Source organism: Vulpes vulpes, chromosome 7 (assembly GCF_048418805.1).
Source record: "Vulpes vulpes isolate BD-2025 chromosome 7, VulVul3, whole genome shotgun sequence".
NCBI lineage: Eukaryota > Metazoa > Chordata > Mammalia > Carnivora > Canidae > Vulpes > Vulpes vulpes.
Genome location: NC_132786.1, coordinates 58,225,808 through 58,249,487, shown reverse-complemented (window position 1 = coordinate 58,249,487; position 23,680 = coordinate 58,225,808). Strand labels below are relative to the sequence as shown.

The 23,680-nt window shown below is 38.5% G+C and overlaps 1 protein-coding gene across 1 annotated transcript; it reads left to right on the top strand.

The window, feature by feature from the left end:
- Positions 1 to 535: 535 nt before the first annotated feature.
- LOC112932864 (beta-defensin 109-like) lies at positions 536 to 13,964 on the top strand. The gene is made up of 2 exons (XM_026015828.1): positions 536 to 590; positions 13,759 to 13,964. The coding sequence occupies exons 1-2, from the start codon at positions 536 to 538 to the stop codon at positions 13,962 to 13,964; spliced, it is 261 nt and encodes an 86-aa protein (XP_025871613.1).
- Positions 13,965 to 23,680: the final 9,716 nt, after the last annotated feature.

The window sequence follows — 23,680 nt, the reverse complement described above, 5'->3', positions numbered from 1 at the left end:
CCCTTCCTGACTTTCCCATTACTGCTCCCCACTCCTACCCCTTGGTAGAAATAACCAGGAAAGTAATCACTATCTCTTCTGGGTTGTGTCCTTTACATAGCCTATTGCCTGCACCCACTTAGCTGTCTATATCCTATGATCTGATTGTGATCAATCTGGTGTAGCCCTGGTTTTTACTCTGCTGCCTGATGCACAGATACATACATAATGTATGATACATAATGTATGAACACGATTATACATGTGTGTGCACATGGAGAATAGTAGAGAACACAACCCGGTGAGGATGTCCTGAGTCTTGAAAATGGACAGCATTACCTTCTGCTTTGTCATCCGTGAGTTACCATGGCCTTTGTGTACTTTGGCCCTGGAGATTTCCTGTGGGAGACTGAGTTATTCCCTTTTTGTTAAGCTCTACTAACCAAGAACAAACCACAGGCCCAGGGAGCATCATAAATAGCCATGGGCCTGCCATACTTAGAAATCCAGGCTCCAAGCATGTCGATGCCTTTTTTTCTTCACTGACCATTCAGCCATGAGGCTTCATGTGCTTTTCTTCATGCTCCTCTTTCTGACCCTCTTATCACCAGGTAAGGTGGTGGCTGATTGCCAGAGTCTGCCATCTGGATGTCTTTCTGGCAGGTCAGACAAGACCCTGGATTCATAAGCCTGATACCAACAACCACACTAGGATTATAACAGGGTAAAATAGAAAAGAGAACATTCCTTTGCCATTATACCCACTGCCTGATGCAATCTCATTCTGCTTTATCCTTACTTTGTGCCTTGGGATGCCCTGGTAAGTCATGACAATTGACTTGTAGATAGGAAGATCTGAAGGGGTTGGATTGCAGGGGCATCTACCGCTGTATCTACTCACCAGGTCAGAGGAAGAGATGGGTGGAGTCCCACCGACAGGAACTATGCTAAGGGCACATCTTGGGGAATCTGTCATATAAATATTTGGCTCCCAAAGGAATTTAGAGGCCAGTATTGAGTAATAATACACAGCTCTCATTATGGGAGAGATTATGTCAATACTTGTATATGTAGGTGATCATATGCCCTTTTTTCACCCAAAATAGACACTGTGGGGAAGTAAGAAAATGGAGCACTGTTATAACTGTATCCCAACAGCAGGCATAAGTTAGAATTGTCTCAGCCAAACTGGCCATAGAGTCACTCTGCATAAATGGCATAAACATGGAATAAGGCTTCAGAAGGAGGGTTACAGTCCCCAGGAAAGGGTTATTGAGAAGACCAAGTGCTGCTCCATATTCTAGGAAGTGATTCTTATGACAAATAGCAATCACACTGAATAGGTATCAAAGCATAAATATAGCCTCAAATAATGAAGCAAGTAGGAGGAACACATGCTTTGGAATATTCAAGAGCTATGTAGGAAGAAAATGGTTGAGCCAGGAAATGGAGACAATAACACAAAAGGTGATGCTCTGTGATCATAAACCCTTAGGGCTAAGATGGTCATTAAAAGTTATCAGATTTGGGGTCCCAGAATGGCTCTGTCAGTTAGCATCTGACTTTTGATTTGGTCTCAGGCCATGATCTCAGGGTAATGAGATCAAGCCTCAAGTTGGGCTTTGCACTGGGCACAGAGCCTGCTTGAGATTCTTCTCTCCCTCCCTCTGCCCTTCTCTCCCTCACTGTCTCTCTCTGAAAAAAAAAATTATCGGGTTCAGAGGCACCTGACTAGCTCAGTTGGTTAAGTATCTGACTCTTGATCTCAGCTCAGGTCTTGATCTGAGAGTCATGAGGTCAAGCCCCAAGTTGGGCTGCACTCTGAGCGTGCAGCCTACTAACTAACTAACTAACTAGCTAAAATAAATAAATAAATAAATAAATAAATAAATAAATAAATAAATAAGTATCAGGTTCAAATTCATCATTTGCATATGAGATGACTGAGATCTGTAGAAGTACTTCACAATTCTTCAATTTAAGGATTCATACATGCATCTGAAAATATGTCAGGGTTGCAGAGTTTGATAATCAGCTATGCAGAAAGAGTTGAAATAGTTTGTATGTCACACTGGAGGAGCTAGCGTCATTTGGACCAAGCATGTCGTGAAAACACATAATCTTTTTAAAAAAATTTTTTAAGATTATTTATTTATTGGTTCATGATAGACACACACACAGAGAGAGAGAGAGAGAGAGAGAGGTAGAGACACAGGCAGAGGGAGAAGCAGGCTCCATGCCGGGAGCCCAACGCAGGACTTGATCCTGGGACTCCAGGATTGCACCCCGGGCCAAAGGCAGGCATCAAACCGCTGAGCCACCCAGGGATCCCCTAGATGAAATAATCTTTATGTTTGCACTTGGAGATATTTTCGTTTGGCATTAAAGGAGGATTTGTTTAGAACATTCTCGCTGCCAGACACTGTTCTAAATTTCATATTGGGTAGGAAGTTATCAACTACAACTATGTTATGCACTAACTGACTATCCATTATGACTAAAATAGAGTAGTATTTCCTGTTTTAATGGAGCTTCCAATGTTAACCTTCCATGTTGTTTGCATGCTGTTATTTTTATCTTCTGCTAAATTTTTTGACAACTTTAAAAACAGGGTGAATCAGGAAGAGTGCATTCGTTTCCTCCTGATGCAAGCAGTCCATCAGGCAGACTTACTTGGAGTTCTTCAACCTATAAGCCTCTAACCAGGAAGGAGCTCTGAGACTCCTTCTTGCTCTTCCTCCCCTAGTGGTCTCAGCTCTCCCACCTATTCCTTTTCTTTGCTTCCGTATCCTCTTCTTTCACTTTCATCTCTCCTTCTAAGTCCTCTATGGGAAAGACTGTCATTTTGTGGTTTTGCCCCTAACTTCTCAATCCCCAAATATCTCTTGATTCAGTTTAAATAAAGTTAGTAGTCTGTCATCTTATTTCCAACATATACCATCTTCCAGGCACCTTTCTGAACTTTAGGCCTAAAAAACAAGTAAGCCATATTACTACACGAAAGGATCTGAAACTTTTATGGGAGGCGACAAATATAGAACTGAACGATTATATCAAAATAAGTGAAAAGTTAAAGTATGGATGTTTGGGAACATGGTGTTACAGAGGAAGAGAGCAAATGCTTTCTATGAGATTAGTCAAAGTACAAAAAAGCCCATATAACACTGATTTTATAAAAGATGTTATTATTGTATCTGCTTATAAGTGAAAGTTGATTTGCTAGGTGAATCAGAGGACTGGAGGGGGCTTCAGACACATAAATGGACATGAATAAAGCCACCAAGTTGTGACAGGCATGGTGTATTACAGGTCCAGCATGCAGAGATGTTGAGGTGAGGTGATCGTGCCTGAGGGCTGGCAGAGAGAATCAGAGGCAGCCCACAGAGGGTCCTAAGGGCACATGCTGTGGGAGGAGGAGCTTGTCATGTACTGTTGGCTCTGAAAATGGAATGAACAGACTCATTTGCTTTAGAAACACCTCTTTAAGCAATGACGATGCACAGGAAGGGATGGCCTGAAGGGAATGATCATGGGATTTTATCTGCAAGAGAGTACAACTAAGCAATTATTTGAGTGAAGAGAGGGCCGCATGAAGGGAACACGTAAGAGCTATAACTGATTATAGTTAATGAATAAATGAATGCACTGGAATGATAATTCTTGGGTTCCTGAATAAAGTCAAAGGACCTTAACCCAGAAAGAAAATACACTAAGGAGAATGTTTGTTTTTTTATGTTTCTTCATTTTTGAGATTTCAGACAAAGACAAAATGAGGGCCAATTTCAACATCTTGAGTTTTAGGAACCTATGCATCTTTCAGGTGGAAATGTGTAACTTTGAAAATATGGACCTAGTATTCAGATGAAAACTGGCTGCAGGAGTCATATCATTGCTCAGTAATAAGTGTCTAAATTTTAAAGAGTACCTGGAAAAACTTAGGGGAAGCCAGTAGTATGAAAAGAGAAGACAGAATAGAGAAGATGAGAAAATGAAAGTAAGGAGGTGAAAGGATAAGAGGGAATTGGAGAAGAAAAAGGAAGAGAATACCATTGATAGAATCAGGAAAAACACCACATACTGAGCAAATGCAGAAAAGTTGCTAGGAGTCTGTCAGTGAATTAAGAAAAACATTGAGCTGATGAGCATCAAACCAAATTAACTAACAGTAGCAAGATTCAAGAAATCACATGTTACACAAAGATCTGGTAAAGTTGGAACTAAAATAAGGTCATAGGGTTATTTTACAAGTTTTCCCCCAGCTTTATTGAGGTATACAAATCAAAGTTTTGTATATTTAAGGTGTACAACATGAAGATATGATTTATGTATATATTTGATTTATGTATATATTTGCAATAACATGGAGGAACCTGAGGACATGATGCCAAATGACAAGTCACACACAGAGGAATGCTGCATGAGCTCATTTATATGAGCTCATATAATCTATATGAGTATAACTGTTTATAATCTAAACAGTTAAACTTATAGGAGCATTGAGTAGAATGGTGGTCACCAAAAGCTGGGGGGATGAAGGAAATGGGGAGGTCATAAGTTTTCATGGAAATAGAGTTACGTGGAAGCTGGACTGCTTCTACCATTTTCACTGCCCACAGCCATTAGTCCCCTACCTGTGACAGTGTGCCAGTTCTGGAGTCCTTGTGGCAACCCAAAGACCATTATTTTGAGTGTTTAGTTTATCAGTAAGAAAATAAACTCTTATTTAGGAGAAAATGTTCACACTAGCTCAATCAGTAATGAACTATGCAGTGTCTGGTCAAACATACAAGCCCAAAAAATAATTCATAGCAGAAAGAGAGTGTGGATAGTTTTTCTATGTATTTATATTATTTCACATGAAGCTAACAAGAGTTGTGACCCATCTTGTGATTCTCCAGTCCTTTAGAGAGAGTATCTATAAAACTAAAGAAGAAATTGAAGATAGCCTGGAAACTGAGGATAGCACGTTCTTCTAAGAATAAATATATGACCTTTTGGTGGTGCCTGAGAGACTATAAGACATACATTCTAATGAAAGGAGCCTGTGAAAGAACTTTCAGCATTTCCACCATTTTTGCTTAGAAATCATTCAAAGCAACATGAGTGAGAAAATGAATTGAAATTAGCATCTTCAAGTAAACTAGGATATAGATGGCATGTGAAAAAAGAGGTGCATGACACCACATGTTAGGAGGTTCCAGCAAAGAACACTTCTAAAAGGTAAGGGGCACACCCTAAGAACAAACTTGAAAATATTCCTTTGCAAAACAAGAACAGAATTCATGGGTGATTAGTGGGAGGATCCCAGGGGTCAGTAGTGGACTTACAAACAGATAATTCAAGCTTAACCAAGAATGGTGTAAAACAACTTACATATGCAACACATAATCTATAGGTGAATCTGGAAGGGGAAAAGAGACATTATATTGTGAATAGCCATATATCTACTTAACTCCACGGTTTGAATAAAAGTAAGAGTTAACATAATTAATACAAGATAGTGGTTATTACAGGCAACTCCTGGCACATACCCTACACAAAGCTTTTGGTCCAAGAAAAACTCATCTCATTCAAAAGCAGGAGTAATGAAAAGTTAACGGTACTGGAATCCAAACAAATGTTTTTTTAGATCATGAAAGATGAACAGGCAACAAAAGTTTTAAATTCCTAGACCCAGCAATCCATTCCAATGGAACTATATCCTATAGATATACTTTATGTATATGCCAAGCAACACGTGTTTGTTGAATCATCACAGCTTTATCTGTAAAAACAAAAGATTGGAGATTACCTAACTGATTTCCATCAATCAAAGCACATTTAAATAAGTCATGGCTTGTCTATATATTAAGATGTTCTGAATAAATAAAGTAGAATGACAAATCAATAAGACAAGAAAATTAATGAGGTAGAGGAACTGGAAATGAAAAGCGTTTGGCTATTCTTCTTTGCAGTTGATACAACAATAATGACACACTTAACTATCATAATGATAATGAAAATTTCATGTTTTTCTGGTTGCTGGCTATTATAAAAAATCTTACTATAAAACTCCTCCCATGTATGTCTTGGTTTCCAACTTAGGGATGGAATGGAGTCTTACAATATGAACCTTCAGCTTTACTAGGTGAAAATACAATCTTCTCATATTTGGATGAACCAATTTAGAAACCCATCAAGTATTTGAAAGTGGAATGAGAAATGAGATGAGGAAAGAGAAAAAGAAATGAAATGGAAAAAGAAATGAGAGAGGGAGACAAACCATAAGAGACTCTTAACTCTGGGCAACTGAGAGTTGCTGGAGGAGAGATAGGTGGGGCAATAAGGTAAATGGGTGATGGGCATTAAGGAGGGCATGTGATGTGATGAACACTGGGTATTATACACAACTGATAAGTGATTGAACACTACATCTGAAACTAATAATGTACTATATGTTGGTGAATTGAACTTAAAGTTAAAAAAATAATTGGGTTAGACATTAAGCAGCTAACCACCATCTTATTTCTTTTGTTGATAAATATTGTAATATAAATATAGCATGAGTGTATTTGATTAATAAACCCAGGTAGAAAAAAAGAAAGTGGTAGGGATTAAAAATAGATGTAGAATTAAAATACTTAACAATAAAAGTAAATAATTGGGAGGAGTGAAATGATGATGACAAAAATGTAAAGTCATTATATTATATAAGAGTAAATATTTTGATTAATTTTAGGTTTGCTATATTAAGAACATATGTTTTAATTCTATGAGAACTACGACAAGAATGGGAACAAAGGTTTAATTTCCTAACTAATCGAAAAAAATGAAATGATTAAAATAATCCAATAGAAAAGAAGAATTGAGAGAGAGAAAAGGAATAGTGACTAGGCAAACAGAAAACAAAGTACGATGGTAAAATTAAACTCAAATACATTAGTGAAGACATTAACATGCAAATAGATTAATTTTCTACTTCAAGTCAAAGATGGTCAGCACTTATTTTAAAACTCAGACAACTAAACTCAACTATATGGTACCAAGAAGCCCACAAAAAAACAAAACCAAAACCAAGACCAAAAACCAACCAACCCACACAAAATGAAACCATTCAGAAAGGTTAGAAGGAAAAGGAGGGTGTTGTAGGCTAACCAGTGTCCCTACAATCCCAAGCCTCCGACGTCAGAATGTGACCATATTTGGAGACTGGGGTTTCACAGTGGTGATCAAGTTAAATGAAGTCATTAGGGTGGGACCTAACTCAATATGGCTGGTGTCCTTATAAGAGGAGGAAATTTGGACACAGACACATACGAGGGAACACAGTGTGAAGACACAATAAGGAGATGGCCATCTGCAAACCAAAGAGGTGGAACTGATCTTGTCTCAGGTCTCTCACAAAGAGTCTTAATGCACTGCATCCAACTACAGAATACAAAATTTTAAGCACAGCCAAAGTATTTCTAAAAATGGCCATATACTCAGTCATAAAGCAGCAGAGGGTGGGAAGAAGCTGAGAAAGTCCACTCTTCCTCCAGTCATGGGTGCATAAGTAGAGAGGCCACTAATGGAATCTGATGCACAAAAGGGTCGGGGAGCCGAGGGACACTCTGTAGACACTGTGGCTTTCAGTGAGTGTGGAGCAGCCGCCAGCTGAGGCTGGACATGGACGGGAGCCCCCGGGAGACCCCTTTCCTAAGGTCAGAAGAACTCAGAGAGGCTCCATAGAGCTCCAGCCATGGTGTATTGTGAAAGGGGAAAACCGTATGTCAAGGCAAGTTTTTCTTGTTTTCTTCTAGGACTTTTACAGCTTTGGGTCTTACACTGAAGTCTTTAATCTATTTTGAGTTAATTACATATCACATATGTATATATATAATGTCATCCGCAAACAGAGACAATTTTACCTCTTCATTTTCAGTTTGGACACCTTTGATTTTTTTTTTTTTTTTTCTTGCCTGGTTGCTCTAGCTGGGACTTCCATACTGTGATGAATAAAAGTAGTGACAATGGAAACGCTTGCTTTTTTTTCTGATCTAGAGGGAAAGACTTTATTTATTTATTTATATTTTTAAAAAGATTTATTTATTTATGATAGAGAGAGAGAGAGAGAGAGGCAGAGACACAGGAGGAGGGAGAAGCAGACTCCATGCCGGGAACCTGACACGGAACTCGATCCGGGGACTCCAGGATCATGCCCTGGGCCAAAGGCAGGCGCTAAACCACTGAGCCACCCAGGAATCCCCAGGGAAAGACTTTAAATTCTGCCACTGAATATGTTGTTAGCCATGGGTTTGTCATATTTGGCCTTTATTACATTCAGGTATGTTCCTTCTATACCTAGATTATTGAGTGTCTTACAGGAAACGACATTGAATTTTGTCAAATGCTTTTTCTTGATTTATTGAGATAACCAGATGATTTTTATCTTTCATGCTGTATATCACATTTATTGATTTGCATATGCTGAACCATCCTTGCTTCCCAGGGAAAGTCATTCTTCATCGTGGTATATGATCCTATTAACATACTGTTAAACTCAGTTTGCAAGTATTCGGTTAAGAATTTTTGTATCTGCATCCAGAGTATCGGCCTATAGGTTCATCTTCTTGTAGTGTCCTTATCTTTGTTATCAGGGCAATGCTGGCCTTGTCAAATAGTTTGGGAGTGTTCCCTCCTCTTCAATTATGCACATCCAGCTCCATGAGCAGCTGTGGGTTTTGGTGTGCGCTAGCGCTTCCAGCAGCAGGCACAGCGATGGAGGCTAAAACAGGCATCAGATCAGAGGTGTGCAAGTGCATAGCCCCAGTGTGCAGGCATGGCATGGGGGGTCAATTGTGGGGGGTCTCCACGGATGTCTTGAACCAGAGAAGCTGCAGAAGCCTGGGCTGGATGCCGTCTAGGTCCCCAGCTCTGGCAGGGGGCAGGGCAGGGGAAGGAGTAGGAAGGGACTCAGGTAGCTGCATCAGGAAGGAGAGACCTGCAGGGGTCTGTGGCCGCTGCACTGGCCGCTGGCATTTTTCTACAGCAAAAATTGCTGGGGTCGTGGCAGAGCAGGTCACTGGGGAGGGCAGTTGCCAGCTGCGTGTGGCTGTTGCAGTAGCCTCTGCTTTTCTCCTCTGTCCCTAGTCACCTCCACGCATCACTGCTTTGCCAGTCTGAGAGGGATGAAACCAAAACAGGTCCTTCAGGTGATGCCCCAAAGGCCGGGGAGGCTGCTGGCTAACCCTCTCCCCCTTCCTTTATTGGGGGGCTCTTTCTAGATGGGAACCTCCCTGTGGGCACGGAGCAGTGCTGGCCTGGAGGATGGGGTGGCACAGGCACACTGAAGCTCTTCTATCCCTTCCTGTGCAATTATTTCAGGCTTTTTGTTGCATCGTGTTGCACTGATGCTTCTTACGTGGACAGCGGAGCTCTTCCAGGATGGCTTTTGCTCCTGGAGAGCTGTCTTATTGTCGATCTTCATGAGGTGGGGGGGGGGGGGGGGAGGGGGGCGCAGAAGCTGGGGCCTCCCACATCACCACCATGGTGATGTCACTCCCTCTCCCTTTCCATAGGGCCCTGTCACTTTGGATTTTAGTTAATTAGGTTTTCTCTGGGAGCTCAGCTCTGTGCTGGGCTTCTAAGTGAACAATCCAGCTTGATCTCTTCATCAGAAAAAGAGCAATTTCTTTTGTAATTTTACATCCTAAATAGAAGTAGAAGTTCACTTCTGTTCTTTCTCAAACCTCATCTGTTGGAGAGTATTACTATCACTATCATCCGTTCCGTGGGATTTATTAGAATTCCACTCTCACTCTGAGGCCACCTCCTTTCTGTGTTAAATTCTTCCTTCGTGGTGCATGTTTTTTAGAATTTCCCTTGCTTTAGATATCTTGGTGGTAAATCATGTCAGTCTTTACCTGTCAATTTGTAAATGTTATCCTTATTCTGGAAAGAGAGTGTTACTAAGTACACAATTCTACACCAGCGATAATTTTCTCTTACAGGCCATTCTTTTCTGACTTTCATGTTGCTGCTATTTATAATTATTTATTTTTTAAATTTTTATTTCTAAATTTGTTATTACTGCTTTTTAATTAGTATTTCACTTTAAGTTTTTTTATCTTTTTTTTCCAGTGTTTTTGTGATCTAGCCTTTGTTTTGTTTTATAACTTAATGTGAATTTCTTTACTATCATCTTTTATCGTGAATCTGTGCATGTGTATTTTTCCATCGTTTCTGGAGAATCTCTTTAAGCACTACCTCCTCTCATTCCTTTCCTGTCCAGGGATTTGAATTAAAGAAATGTGAGATGCTGCGTCTCAGTGCTAAGTTCTGTGTAAATAATTTAGATATATCTCCTCATTCACTAATTCTCTTGTCTAATAATTCATCATTAATACCTTCCATTTTTTTTCAAGAACTTTTTGTCATGTCTAGAAGTTTCTATTTTTCAAAACTGCCCACTTATTCTATTATCTATATTGTTTTATTGTTGTTTGTTCAACTTTATGATAATATGTTTTATTTCCTTGAGTAATTTGATACATATATGTTTAAATATTTGTCACATTGGCAATGCCAATATCTTTAGTCTTTGAGGGTCCAGATATGTTATTTCATTAACTTTTGCTCATTGTACCTTATCATTCTGATAATTTGTCACAGTGATGCTATGGCTTATCCTTAGTCAACCTGTATCTTATGGGTCTAAATTGAGAATACGTCTCTGTTACCATCCAAAGCTACCACTGTGAACTCTGCGCCATGTTTACTTCAGTCCCCTACCCAGCCGGCCGCCCAATGCAGAAGGCCCACTGCCCAAGCTTCAGTTCACAGACCTGTCCTTGAAGGAATGAGTATTTTAGAAAACTGCCCTCCCACTTTCAAGAATAGCAATATTTCAGAGCTGTTCTCTATGATCCATTTGTTCTATAATGGCTGTCACTTGAGAGTACCAAACTTGCATTTGTGGCCAAAAGCCTAAATCATCCTTTCAATCTGATCATATTTGTTTTGTATCTTATGGGAATTTCTGTTTCTAATGTACTGATGGTACCCTATGGTTTTGGGCACTCCGACAGATTCTTTTTGACAATGCTACCTACATAATTTTTTTTTTTTTTTTTTTACCTACATAATTTGAATGGCAGTTGAGGATGAATAGGAGAGGAAAAGCAGTAGGTTCAAGTCATCACTGACTTTTCTTCTTATGATTCACAGCATTGTCCAAAATTTTCAGAACTATATTAATAAAATATCAACAGTGGACATTCTTCTTTCCTTTCTCATTTTATTTATTTATTTATTTATTTATTTATTTATTTATTTATTTATTTATTTATTTTTAAAGATTTTATTTATTCATGAGAGACACAGAAAGAGAGGCAGAGACACAGGCAGAGGGAGGAGAAGCAGGCTCCATGCAAGGAGCCCAACGTGGGACTCCATCCTGGGAATCCAGGATCACGCCCTGAGCCAAAGGCACTCAACTGCCTAGCCACCCAGGTGTCCCTCTTTCTCATTTTAATAGGATTAAAGCTAGTGTTTCACTATGAAATGCATTTTGTGTTCAGATGTGTTTTAGTTTGTTTAAGGTAATATTCTTCTCTTCCTATTTTTAAAATAACATTTATCAGAAATCAATGTTGATTTTCTTTTCAGTTATCTCCTTATGAATACATATTTAAATTACTTGATCAACTGAATACATTGCATATGTCATTCTGCTACAGCCAAGAGGAACATTATCACCAAATTTTAATCTAAAAATATTGTCTTACCAATCTTAGCTAGGAATGGCCTTATAAGCAAATATAAATAATAGTAATGTGATGACTAAAAAATTCTCAGTTGATAGGATCTGTCCATTATTGAGTGGACCTTCAGTTACCTCATAGGTGAGAAATCCTTTGACACTATCCCATCTCTTAATACAGAGGTGAGACCAATTGAAACTATTAACTCTCCTCTTCCTTACTCTTTCTTAGTTGTTTTTTTTCTACTGGGCAGTTATTTTATTTTGAGGATTGTAATGTCAGGTCATTAGTTCTGCCATTAGAGACTTTCCTATTAAATTAACTTGGCCATAATGTAAGTCATCTGGAGAAAATAATGATGAAATGAGAAAATATGATGACAAATTTTCAGCTTTTCATTTTTTTTTATTTTTTAAATTTTCAGCTTTCTAGATACAACTGAAAGGATTGTTTAGAATGTCCACAAATTTATTTTTTCTTCTGATACACTCAGTGACTAAGGTACATTGAGTTAGGTTGATCATAACTAGATTCAGAGAGAAAAAGAATAACTTTTTCTTATTCTGAGCTGATTGAAACATAAAGAAATGGATTTATGTGTCTATAGAATAGATTAGTCCCACAGCTAGTATCCACATGATCTATTTTCCTGAGATTTCATCCTAAACAGACAGGAAGAAAGAATGGGGTGAGAAAGGTAAAAAAAACAACATTTTAAAAGAAGAATGAGCATATAGATTCTTAAGGGAGCTGAAGTAAGAGGACTGCAGCTTTAGGTAGAGGAAACTGCAAGCCCACTATGGTCTGTGAGCGACACATGATCTTCACTCCATCTTACCTCATCTCATTCTTACCAAACTTACTGTTTTCCATAATTCTCAGCCTAAACAGATCTTTCTGTTATTCCAATACACTAAGCAAGAGACCTTGCTCTTGCTGTTTTCTATGCCTCTAATACCTTCATGTGAATATTTGCTTATCTTTTCCATGACCGTCATTCAGACCTCAGTTCATCCTTAGTAGTTGCTTCATCCTTAGGAGGCCTCTTTCTGTCCTTTCTATTAACCCCATCTTTCAGACTATACCTGGTCAATTATTGTATTATTATTGTTTCTGAAAACCACTTTCTGATGTTAGCCACTTGTTTTTGTATGGTTCAGATTGTATTCCCTGAATATAAATCCTGTGAGAATAAAAAACATTTCTTCCATTTTCACTGTTCTATTGTTAGTGTAAAGAAAAATGTCTGCTGAATAGAAGGTGCTCAGCAAATATGTGTTGAAGATCCATATAAAGGAGTAAAACAATGAAGAATTCGGTGTCCTTAGAACATAAATGTGAAAGGAAAATGAAATGGGGTCATTTATGTCAAGGGGTTTTAAAATGGAGCCGGGAGGTGATTTAGGACATGGGCCTTATGCACGTCCTCACCTATGGAACCATGAACTTTTGAACTGGGCCAAATTGCAAATATTCCAAGGACTCAGTCTGAACACCTGCAACAATAAGAGGTTTTGCTTAGTGAGATCCTTAGCAACCAATCAGATTCAGTCAAAATTAGCTTTCTGCCACCAACATCAATCAAAAATTCTTCGTGAAAAATGTTACAGAGCATTCCCTTTATGCTTCAAAAACCTCTGATTTTTGCTCCCTAGTAGGATGCTATCTGCATTGCTACCCAAATCCCTGTACAATTGCAATTCTTTGATCCCATACAAACACTCTTGCGTAATGATGGCCTTTTCACAATTTTATGTTGACATGTATTTTGTCCATCCCATTGTTGTTCCATTTTGACATTTACCAAAGTTCTTTTTAAAGCATAAATTAGCAATGCCAGGAACTAATAAGAAAAGGAGGGAAGAGTTTGTTAACAGTTGGGCTGTTGGGTAAAAAAGGCAGTGAAGGTGATGGAACAATTGAATAGATCCTTTGTCTGGCTTCTCTTCTTCACATAGAAATCCTCATAGAGAACTCCGGTTTTCACACTTAACAGTATTTAGGGTCCTACACTCCCTCATAAACTAATTCTTTCACTGCCTCTCTTCTTCTGCAGTAAGAAGTGGTTTGGCTTCTGGGGAAAACCATTGTTTAAATCTGTCTGGCGTTTGCAGAAGAGACATCTGCAAAATGACAGAGGATCAGATTGGTGCCTGCAAAAGAAGATGGGTATGCTGTAGAGCATGGTGGATTCTTATACCAGTTCCAACACCAGTTATCTACTCAGATTATCAAGAACCCCTTAAGCCTAAATTGAAATGAAATTAGGAAAAGCATCAAAAGGAAAGTTCTTTGCCTCTAAAATCATTGGAATATACATATTAAACACTCTCTGCTTCATTACCAATTCCTATTACCCCTTGTCAATAAAAATAAATAAATATGGATTTCAAATCTCCAGACACTACTTCTTTGTGACTCATCTTCAGATTCAAACAATCTCTTGAAAAGTGAAAAGCTCAAAAAATAAATAAATAAATAAAAGCAAAAAGCTCATTTATGTAACAAAAAGTGTTTTTTTTTAAATTTGTCACCAAAAGACCAAAAAGATTAACAAAAAAGTTGCAAATGAACATATAGTTATACAAAACATAGTTAAATAGACACACGGTACAAAGGAAATGCAAAATATAGGGAAATACAAAAAACATAAGGGGTGAGGAGAGCTGTAGGTTGGAAAAAGGGAGAAAATTGGAACAGAGCAGGAGGAAATCATTTGGGATAAAACATAATGATTTTCACTGTATGGCAGATAATTGGAAGGAGATGAAGACAAAAAAGGAAAAAGAATGGAAGCTTGAAGATCAACAGAAATGTATATTATGTAATCTGAAAAGTAAAGCCTCAACGAACAAGGAGATTTCTATATTTCCCTCTGACAAAGAAACACTGCGATCATTCAGAGATTCTCAAGCTTTTACTCCGTGAGACAAATAACTCCCCTCCATAGGACCATTTTACTGTAAAAATGTAGTGGCCTCTTGCAAGAGCATGCTGTCAATCTCCCTCTCTAAACAGACTTTCTGCTGTTTGACTCCTGACTGTAAGTTTGCTTTCTCTCCAGTGCCATGAGGACTCACGCTCCTGTCTGGAGTGTCGCAACTCAACCACATGCTTCCAAGTAGACTGTCAGAAAGAGTCTTAGTTTTCACTCATGTAGAGAATTTTGATGATTAAAGAGATGTGGTTTGGTAGTGAGGACTCATCTTCTTTCTTCTATAATGCAGTATTTATTAAGTCTTTTTGGTTTTGCTCTTAATTCTCAGAGCATGGACATATTCCACAATAATTTGGTAGAGTCTTGACTCATGTTAGGCCCACGTTAATCTTAAACATTGTCAATGTACTGCGGGTCTCGAACTGAGTGCGCAGACAGTGGAAGTTCATGATGGTTTTCCTTTCCATTTCTTCGGTTTTCCTTTCCATTTCTTCCTCCTTCCTTCCTCTCCACTATCTGGGAATAAACTGAATAAGCACCACACCTGAGTTGCATTTCTTTTACCAAAAATGTGCCTCTTGGGGGTTGATACGATTAGCTGAGCCTCTTCACCAAGTTAATATAACCCTGTATTACTTATCCATACTCGGACTCCACAAAATTGGGTGCACAGTATTTGTTCCTCAACTAGACTAACTTCCTGGAGTGTTTCTGGAACTAAGAATTCAGAAGAGACCATTAAATCTGGCTTATTCCATTTAAAGGAGCCCACATCCATTATCTAGAATTTGGAATTGGTGTGCCAATGATGACCCAAACTGCTTGTTTTCCTGATTTATCCTAGAACCATCATTATGTCTCATACAACTAAGGGAAAAACCTGAGAGACTATATCCTAACGAGATGGAATCATAGTTTTGGGGGGAGGAGGATTACCAAAGAAAGACAAAACCTTTAAAGATATACCAGTAAGATTTCACAACCTTGAAAGGGAAAAAGGCTTTGGCTGTATCACAGCCACCATCAAAGAGAAATGAGCAGACTGTAGTCCAGAGGGAAAGGAACTTGGTGGTGGGTTCCAGAAAACTGCTGGACACACTGATGTGTTCTGCTCACTTTTTATCATGTTCTCTTTTACTGACTCCAGAATAATCTCCTTATTCATGAGTATCTCCCTATAGATATCTTTTAATTATTCATGTACAGTAATGACATCTTCTGTCTCTTGGCATATTTAAACCATTTTAACCCAAACACACTTCTGATATTTAATGTACACCAGGCCTTAACACCCTAAGTCTTTCTGATTGTTGGATATGCCACACTTAGTTTAGTTAAGACAATATGTTGACAAACTTCCACGAGACAAAGAGAGTGTAGGTGTGTTGCATGTTTCCACTTACATTCAGGCTCTCAATTTTGGTCTAGGAATATCTGAACTACAGGGGATCGTTATAAACAACAGCAGAATAGGAGGTCCCAGATATTGTATTTCCACAGAAACGCTGATCGAACCACCAGCCATTGGTGAAGATACCTTTCTGAGAGCTCTGGAGTCTCAGTGAGAGATTGTTGCATGACACAGTTGTACAAAATCCAACAACAGCCATATGGAAAAGGGTAAGATGAGTTCCACGCCAACCTGTCAGCTGTCACTGCAAGGTGGCAGAGCTCAGCACGGAGAGAGATGCCCTCAGGCTGCGATGCTCCCCTTGCTTTGGGGGCACTGTGTGAGAGGCCCATTTCTGTCTCAACTCACCCAGAATGCTGAGTGGATCTGCACATCTTCACGGGGCAGATGATAAGTAAGAGAAGTTGCAGGACTCACAGCCACCAACACACAGATCTTAATGACCAGTCTGCAGACCCCACTATCCAGGCCATTCATGAATCCCAACAGCCAATGTGAGTGCTCTCACTGATGATCCCCTGTGTGCTCCCTGCCCCAGACTTCCTCACCACACCAGCACATGGAACTCAGCAGCTGGTTGGGCCATGTAGCATTGGTAAAAGTGCATGAACTTTGAAACCTCTCCTTTAGTGGAGCTTGTGCCCATCTTCTGGCATGTCAGCACACTGCCCTAAGAAAAGGGATGGATGATTCTCAGCACCTGGCACAACGTAGTGTGGTAGGCTCAAGAAAAATCTTTGGTTCCACACTGCCCTGCAGGCCCACTGGGGTACAGGGGGTCCTACCTTCCAGACATGCTAAGGCAGGGGTTGGACTTCCAAGGCTCTAAGCATCCCTACCCCCAACATCTTTGGGTGTCCTCACCATTATGCCTCTGCTGGGCACAGCCCATGCCAGGGCACCCATGCATTGGTGTCACATGCCTAGAGCCTCCCTGGGCTATAATTACACACTACTTGCTCTACTGGTCTGGAGTCTTGAGGACAATCATGCCTCTAAGGGTGGCTCTCTGTGGTGGCCCCACAGCTACAGTAATTCTCTGCCTGGGGCCCACAGTTCCCCAGGGCATCTCTGAAATCTAGGTGGAGGCAGCCATGCCCCCACAGCTTTGCTGGGCATAGCACACAGCACACTGATGACTGCTGGAGCTGGAGCTGGGGCTGCGCAAGGGCAGGGAGCAGAGCCTGCAAGGTGAAGTGGCACCAGGCAGCAGATGGCTCCTCTTTTGAAATCATTCAAACCCTAGGCTTGTGCACTCTGGGCTGGTGATGGGAGGCACAGCCACTGTGATCTCTGAACTGTCTTCAGGAGTCATTTTTCCACTGGAAAATGGGCCCTGCCTTCTGCAGAGGTGTTGACTAATCACCCATTTTCTTGACAAATAGCTCCTAGCTTTTGTTGAGGTGGCCCATTCTCAGTAATCTCCTCTGATTTGGCCATAACCTTTGTGTTCTCTCCCAAACAGTCTTTCTCACTCATTTCAAGAGGGTAGGCTGAGAGTTTCTAAATGTTTAGTTTGTGTTTCCTCTATGATTAATAATTCTGTCTTTAAGTCATTTCTCTTTTTGCATTTCATGTAAGCCATGAAGAGAAACCAGGCCACCCCTTCTACTCTTTGCTTAGATATTCCCTCAGCCAGATATCCAATTTCATGGCTCCTAAGTGTTGCCCTCCTCAGAACACCGGGACATGAACACAGTTCCACCACATTCTTTGCCACGTCTTGTAGCAAGGACGGCCTTTCCTTCCTTCTCCATGTTTCTCATCTCTGGCTGAGGCCCCAAAGGATGGCCTTTGCTGTCTGTTTTTACTAACATTCTGTTCAGAATTACTTGTTATTCTCTAAGAAGACTGAGGCTTTCCCTGCACTTCTGCTTTTTTCCCCCTGAGCTTCCATCTGCATCACCTTTAAGGGTCCAGTTCATGGCAGTGTGGGCTTTTTCAAAACTCCTCCAGCCTGGGACCAGTTCCAAAGCCAGTCCCACATGTTCAGGTGTTTAGCAGAGTAGAATCTCCATTTCTTGGTATCCATTTTCTGTCCCAATCTGCTTGGGTTGCTATGACAAAATACCATAGATGGGCTGGCTTATAAATAACAGAAATTTACTTCTCACAGTCTGAGAAATGAAAATCCAAGATGTATTTGCCAGAATGGTCAAGCTCTGGTATGATCCTCCCTCTAGACTGCAGACTGTCTATGACTTGTTGTATCCTGACATGACGGAAGGGACAAGTATGCTCTCTGGGGACTGTTGTAATGGCATCAATCCTGTAAGAGCTCATGACCTAACTGCCCTTCAAAGGTCCTATGTCCTAATACCATCACTTGGGTGGAGGGTTAGGATTTCAGCATATGAATTTGGAGGGAACACAAACATTCAAAAAAAAGGAGTATCACTGTCAAATTTCAATGGGCTTTATCTTTGTGGGTCTATTTCTGTGTTCTGTTCTATCCCATTTAATCCATATGTCTATCCTTACATCAGAAGTGCACTGTCCTGATATTACAGATTTATAGTCAGTTTTAAAAATAGACAGTATAAGTCTTTCAATATTCTTTCACTTTTTCAAAGGTTTGACTATTGTATACCTTTGCATTTCAGTAAAAATTTATAATCAGCATATTAATTTAAACAAAATTGTGCTGGGACTCTTGTTGGCATTATATTGGATATATAGATCAATTTTTGTAGAATTGACATCTGGTCTATAACCAGGCTTCTTTCTATTCCATAGACACTGTATGTCCCATCATTCATTTAGGTTTTCTGTAATTCCTTACTTTAATGTTTTATAGTTTTCGGGATGAAAATTTTGCAGATATGGTTAGATTTACCCCTAATTATTTCATGTTTTTTTTTAAATGATTGTAAATTATGGAGGTTTTTTTTTTTCCAGTTTTCAGTTGTTCATTGCTTACATAGGTAAATACAATTGATTTATATATTGTTTCCTGCAAACTTACTAAATCCACTAATTATTCTAGTAGTTCTTGATGTGCTTCGAGATTTTCTACATAAAAAACATCACCAGGGATGCATCACCAGAGGCTCAGCGGTTGAGCCTCTGCCTTTGGCTCAGGGCGTCATCTTAGGGTCCTGGGATCGAGTTCCACATCGGGCTTCCCAGAGGGAGCCTGCTTCTCCCTCTGCCTATGTCTCTGCCTCTCTCTGTGTCTCTCATGAATAAATAAATAAAATCTTTTTTAAAAAAATGACACCATCATCTGTGAATAGAGACAGTTTATCCTTAAAAAAAAAAAAAAAAGGATGCCTGGATGGCTCAGTGGTTGAGCATCTGCTTTAGGCTCAGGGCGCGATCCTGGAGTCCCGGGATCTTGTCCCACATCGGGTTCCCTGCAAGGAACCTGCTTCTCCCTCTGCCTGTGTCTCTGCCTCTCTCTCTGTGTCTCTCATGGATAAATAAATAAAATCTTTTTTAAAAGACAGTTTATTTCTTTGTTTCTGCCCTGTATAAATGTTTTTTTAAATTTTTCTTGCTTTATTACACTGTATAAGACCTCCAGACATAAGACTGCTGCTTAAAATTTTTGATAGCTACTGTTAACAAGTTAGAAGATCCTTATTTATTTACTAGTTTGATGAGTTTTCAATCATAAATTGATGTTGATGTTGTCAACTGTTAGTGCTGTATGTGTGGAGATGATCAAATGTTTTCTCTTTTCTCAATCTGTTGATAGGCTGTAATATATTGATTAGTTTTTGAATGTTGTAAAAATCTTGTATTCCTAGAAAATACCTCATTTGGTTATAATATATTATCTTCTGGATACACAGATGGATTAAATTTGCTAAACATTTTATAAATAACACTGCATTCATGAGAGATAGTATTCTATTTTAAATTTTATTTTCTTGAAAAGACTTTGCCTTATTTTGGATTAATATACAGTTAGCCTCAAAAAACAAACAAACAAACAAACAAACAAAAAACCACCACCAAACACAAAATTAGTTGGTAAGTTTCTCTTATCCTCTAATTTGTGGAAGATTTTTGCAAAATTGGTATTATTTATTCTTTAAAAGCTTGAAAGAACACACTTAACAATGACACTGTCTGGTCTTGACTTCTCTTCCCTGTAATGCTTTAAATTGCACATTAGATTGCTTTAATAAATATAAGACTGCTTGTGTTACCTATAACTTCTTAATTAAGCTTTTGTAGTTTGGGTATTTCAAGAAATATGTCTATTTTAAATAAGTTAAAGATCTCCCCCATTATCCAAAAGTAGTGTATTCCTATGAAACCTTTAGTAAGATGAAATAGCATAAAGAATAACCCCTTGCTTTCGAAAGATCACATTACACTGCTTTTCTCTTATGAAAGTCTTACATTAGAACAGGAATGGCTTTTACTGTAAAAGTGAAAATCCTCTCCAGAATTCTTTTGGTTAGTGAGATAGGCACTTGTGTATAATAGACTTTAAACTAAAAAAATGGTTTAAAGAGACAAAGAAAATCATTATATAATGATAAATGGGTCAGTTCATTAAAAACGTATAAAAATTATAAATATTTAAGCATTCAATGTCAGAGCACCATAATATATACAGTGAGAGCTAACAGAACTAAAAGAAGAAATAAACAGCAAGACAATAAGTTTGGGGCTTTAATATCCCACTCTTAACAATGGATAGATTATCCACACAGAGAATCAATATGGAAATATTGGATTTGAACAACACTATAGACTACATGTACCTAGCAAACATACATAGAACATTCTATCTGACAACAGCAGGATACACATTCTTCTCAGATGCACTTGGAACATTTACTGACATACTATATGTTAAGCCATAAAATAAGAAAGTATTAGTAAATTCAAGAAGATTGAAAACATGCCAAGTATCTTCTCTGAACACAGTGGTATAAAACTCAAAATTAGTAATAGGAGGAAAACTGGTGAATACAGAAAATTTAAATGATACTCTCCTGAATAGCAAATGATCAAACAAGAACTTAAAGGGAAGATTTTTAAAAATCTTGAGAGAAATAAAATGAAAACAACACGAGAAAATTTATGGGGTGTGGTAAAAGCAGTTCTAAATAGGAATTTCTTAGCAATAAACACCTATAGTAAGAAATAAGAAAGAAACAATCCTACCTCACGCCTCAAGGAACTAAAAAAAAAAAAAAAATCCACACACTAAGCCCTAAATTAGCAGAAGGAAGGACATAATAAAGATTAGGGCATAAATAAATAAGAACAGGAAAACAATAGAACAGATTAACCAAACTGCAAGTTGCTTCTTTGAAAAGATAAAACTGACAAAGCTTTACCTAGACAAAACGAGGGGAAAAGAGAAATCAACAAAATTATAAATGAAAGGAGACTTAACACAATTGAAAACACAGAAATAAAAAGGATCATAAGAGGCTACTATGACAATTATAATCTAAAAATTTGGACAACCTGGAAGAAATGGTTAAATTCTTAGAACCATACAATCTACCAAAACTGAATCAGGAAGAAATAGAAAATCTTAACAATTCAATTACTAGTAAGGACACTGAATCAGTAAACAAATAAAGAAAACCAGATAACCAGATGGCTTCCCTGGTGGACTTTACCAAATACTTAAAGATTAATTAATGACAATGCTCCTAAACTCTTCCAAAAAATCAAAGAGGAGGGAACACTCCTCCTCAAACTCATTTGACAAGGTCACATTAACTGATATCAAAGCCAGAAGAGAACACTACAATGAAAGACGACTATAGGCCAATACCCCTGATGAAGATAGATGCAAAAAATTTCAGTAAAATACTAGCAGATTGAATTCAGCAGTACATTAAAAGAATCATTCACCATGGTGACATGGGAGTTTTCTCTGGGATGTGAATTAATAGATGTGACATATCAAATTAGTAGAATGAAAGATAAAAATCATATGCTCATCTCAATAGATGCAGAAAGAGCATTTGTCAAAATTTTATAAACATTCATGACAAAAAAAAAAAAACAATTCTTAACAAATTAGGTATAGATAGAAAGTACTTCAACATAAAAAAGGCCATATGTGACAAACGCACAGCCAACATTATCCTCAATGATGAACAGTTGCAAGCTTTCCCCCTAAGATCAGGAACAAGACAAGGATGCCCACTTTCTCCAGTCATATTCAACAAAGCTCTAGCAGAGCAATTAGGTAGAAAAATTAAAAGGCAGTCAGAACTGGAAAGGAACAAGTAAGTATCTCTATTTGCAGATGACATGACTATGTACAGAAAATCTTGAGGGCTCCACCAAAAAAACTGTCAGTTCTAGTTAGCAAATTCAGTAAAGTTGGTGGATACAAAATCAACATAAAAAAATCAGTAGCATTTCTATACACCAACAAAAAAAATTATCTGAAAAAGGAAATGATTCTATTTACGATAGCATCAAAACCAAACAAAATAGTAAAGTTCTATTGGCAGAAAAATAGACAAATAGACCAATGTAAGAGAATAAGGAGTCCAGAAATAACCCCCTGAGTATATAGTCAACCAATATCTGAGAAGGAAGCCAAGATCATTCAATGAGGAGATGAAAATGTCTTCAACAAATTGTGTTGAGAAAACTGGGCAGCCACATGGAGCACAATGAAATTGGACTCGCATCTTATAACACTCAAAAAGTAACTCAGAGTGGACTGGACTTAAAGTAAGAGCAGAGATTGTAAAAATCCCTAAAAGAAAGGGGATTTTGTCAAGGGGGAACCTCCTTGACATTTCTCTCGGCAGTGACTTTTTTTGAGAGGACACCAAAAGCACAAGCAACAAACACAAAAATCAAGTGGGGCCACATTAAAGCTCTGCATGGCAACAGAAACAATCAGCAAAATGAAAAGGCAACCAATAGAATGGGAAAAAAATATTTGCAAACCACCTCTCAGATAAGGGGTTAATATGTATCCACATACAAATATATAAATAACCCATTTAACTCAATAACAAAAGAAACAAGCAATCCAAATGAAAAAAATTTTCCAAAGAAGACATATAAATGGCCAGCATCAATGTGAAAAGATTCTCAGCTGGCCTATCCTAATCATCAGGAAATGCAAATCAAAACCACAGTGAGAGGTTATCTGTGACACTTGTGACACCTGTGACAATGGCTGTCATCAAGAAGACAAGAGACAATTGTTGGGAAAGAAGTGGAGAAAAGGGAACACTTGTGCACTGCTAGCAGAATGCAAAATTGTTTAGCCACTATGGAAGCAGAGCGGAGGTTCCTTAAAAAATTAAAAACAGAAATAGCATATGATCCAGAAGTCCTACTTCTGGGTGTCCACTCAAAGGAAATGAACACAGGAGTTTGGAGAGATATCTGCACTGCCATGTTTATCGCAGCATTATTCACAATGGCCAAGGTACAGTAGCGATTGAAGTATCTAATGGTAAACAGAACATATATAATGGAATATTATTCTATCATGAGAAAAAATGAAATCCTGCCTCTTGCAACAACATGGATGGACTTTGAAGACACTGTGCTAAGTGAGATAAGTCAGAGAAAGGCAAATATATGGTATCACTTATATGCACAATCTAAAGCTGAACTCATAAAAAGGTGATCAGGGGCTGGAGGCTGGGGGAGTTGGGGAGGTGTTATTTAACG

Bases quoted from the DNA above. Each gene is read 5' to 3' on its own strand.
- LOC112932864 (XM_026015828.1), top strand. From the start codon at position 536: ATGAGGCTTCATGTGCTTTTCTTCATGCTCCTCTTTCTGACCCTCTTA. The intron at 591-13,758 runs GTAAGGTGGTGG...CTTCTTCTGCAG, and splicing joins TCTGACCCTCTTATCACCAG to TAAGAAGTGGTTTGGCTTCT.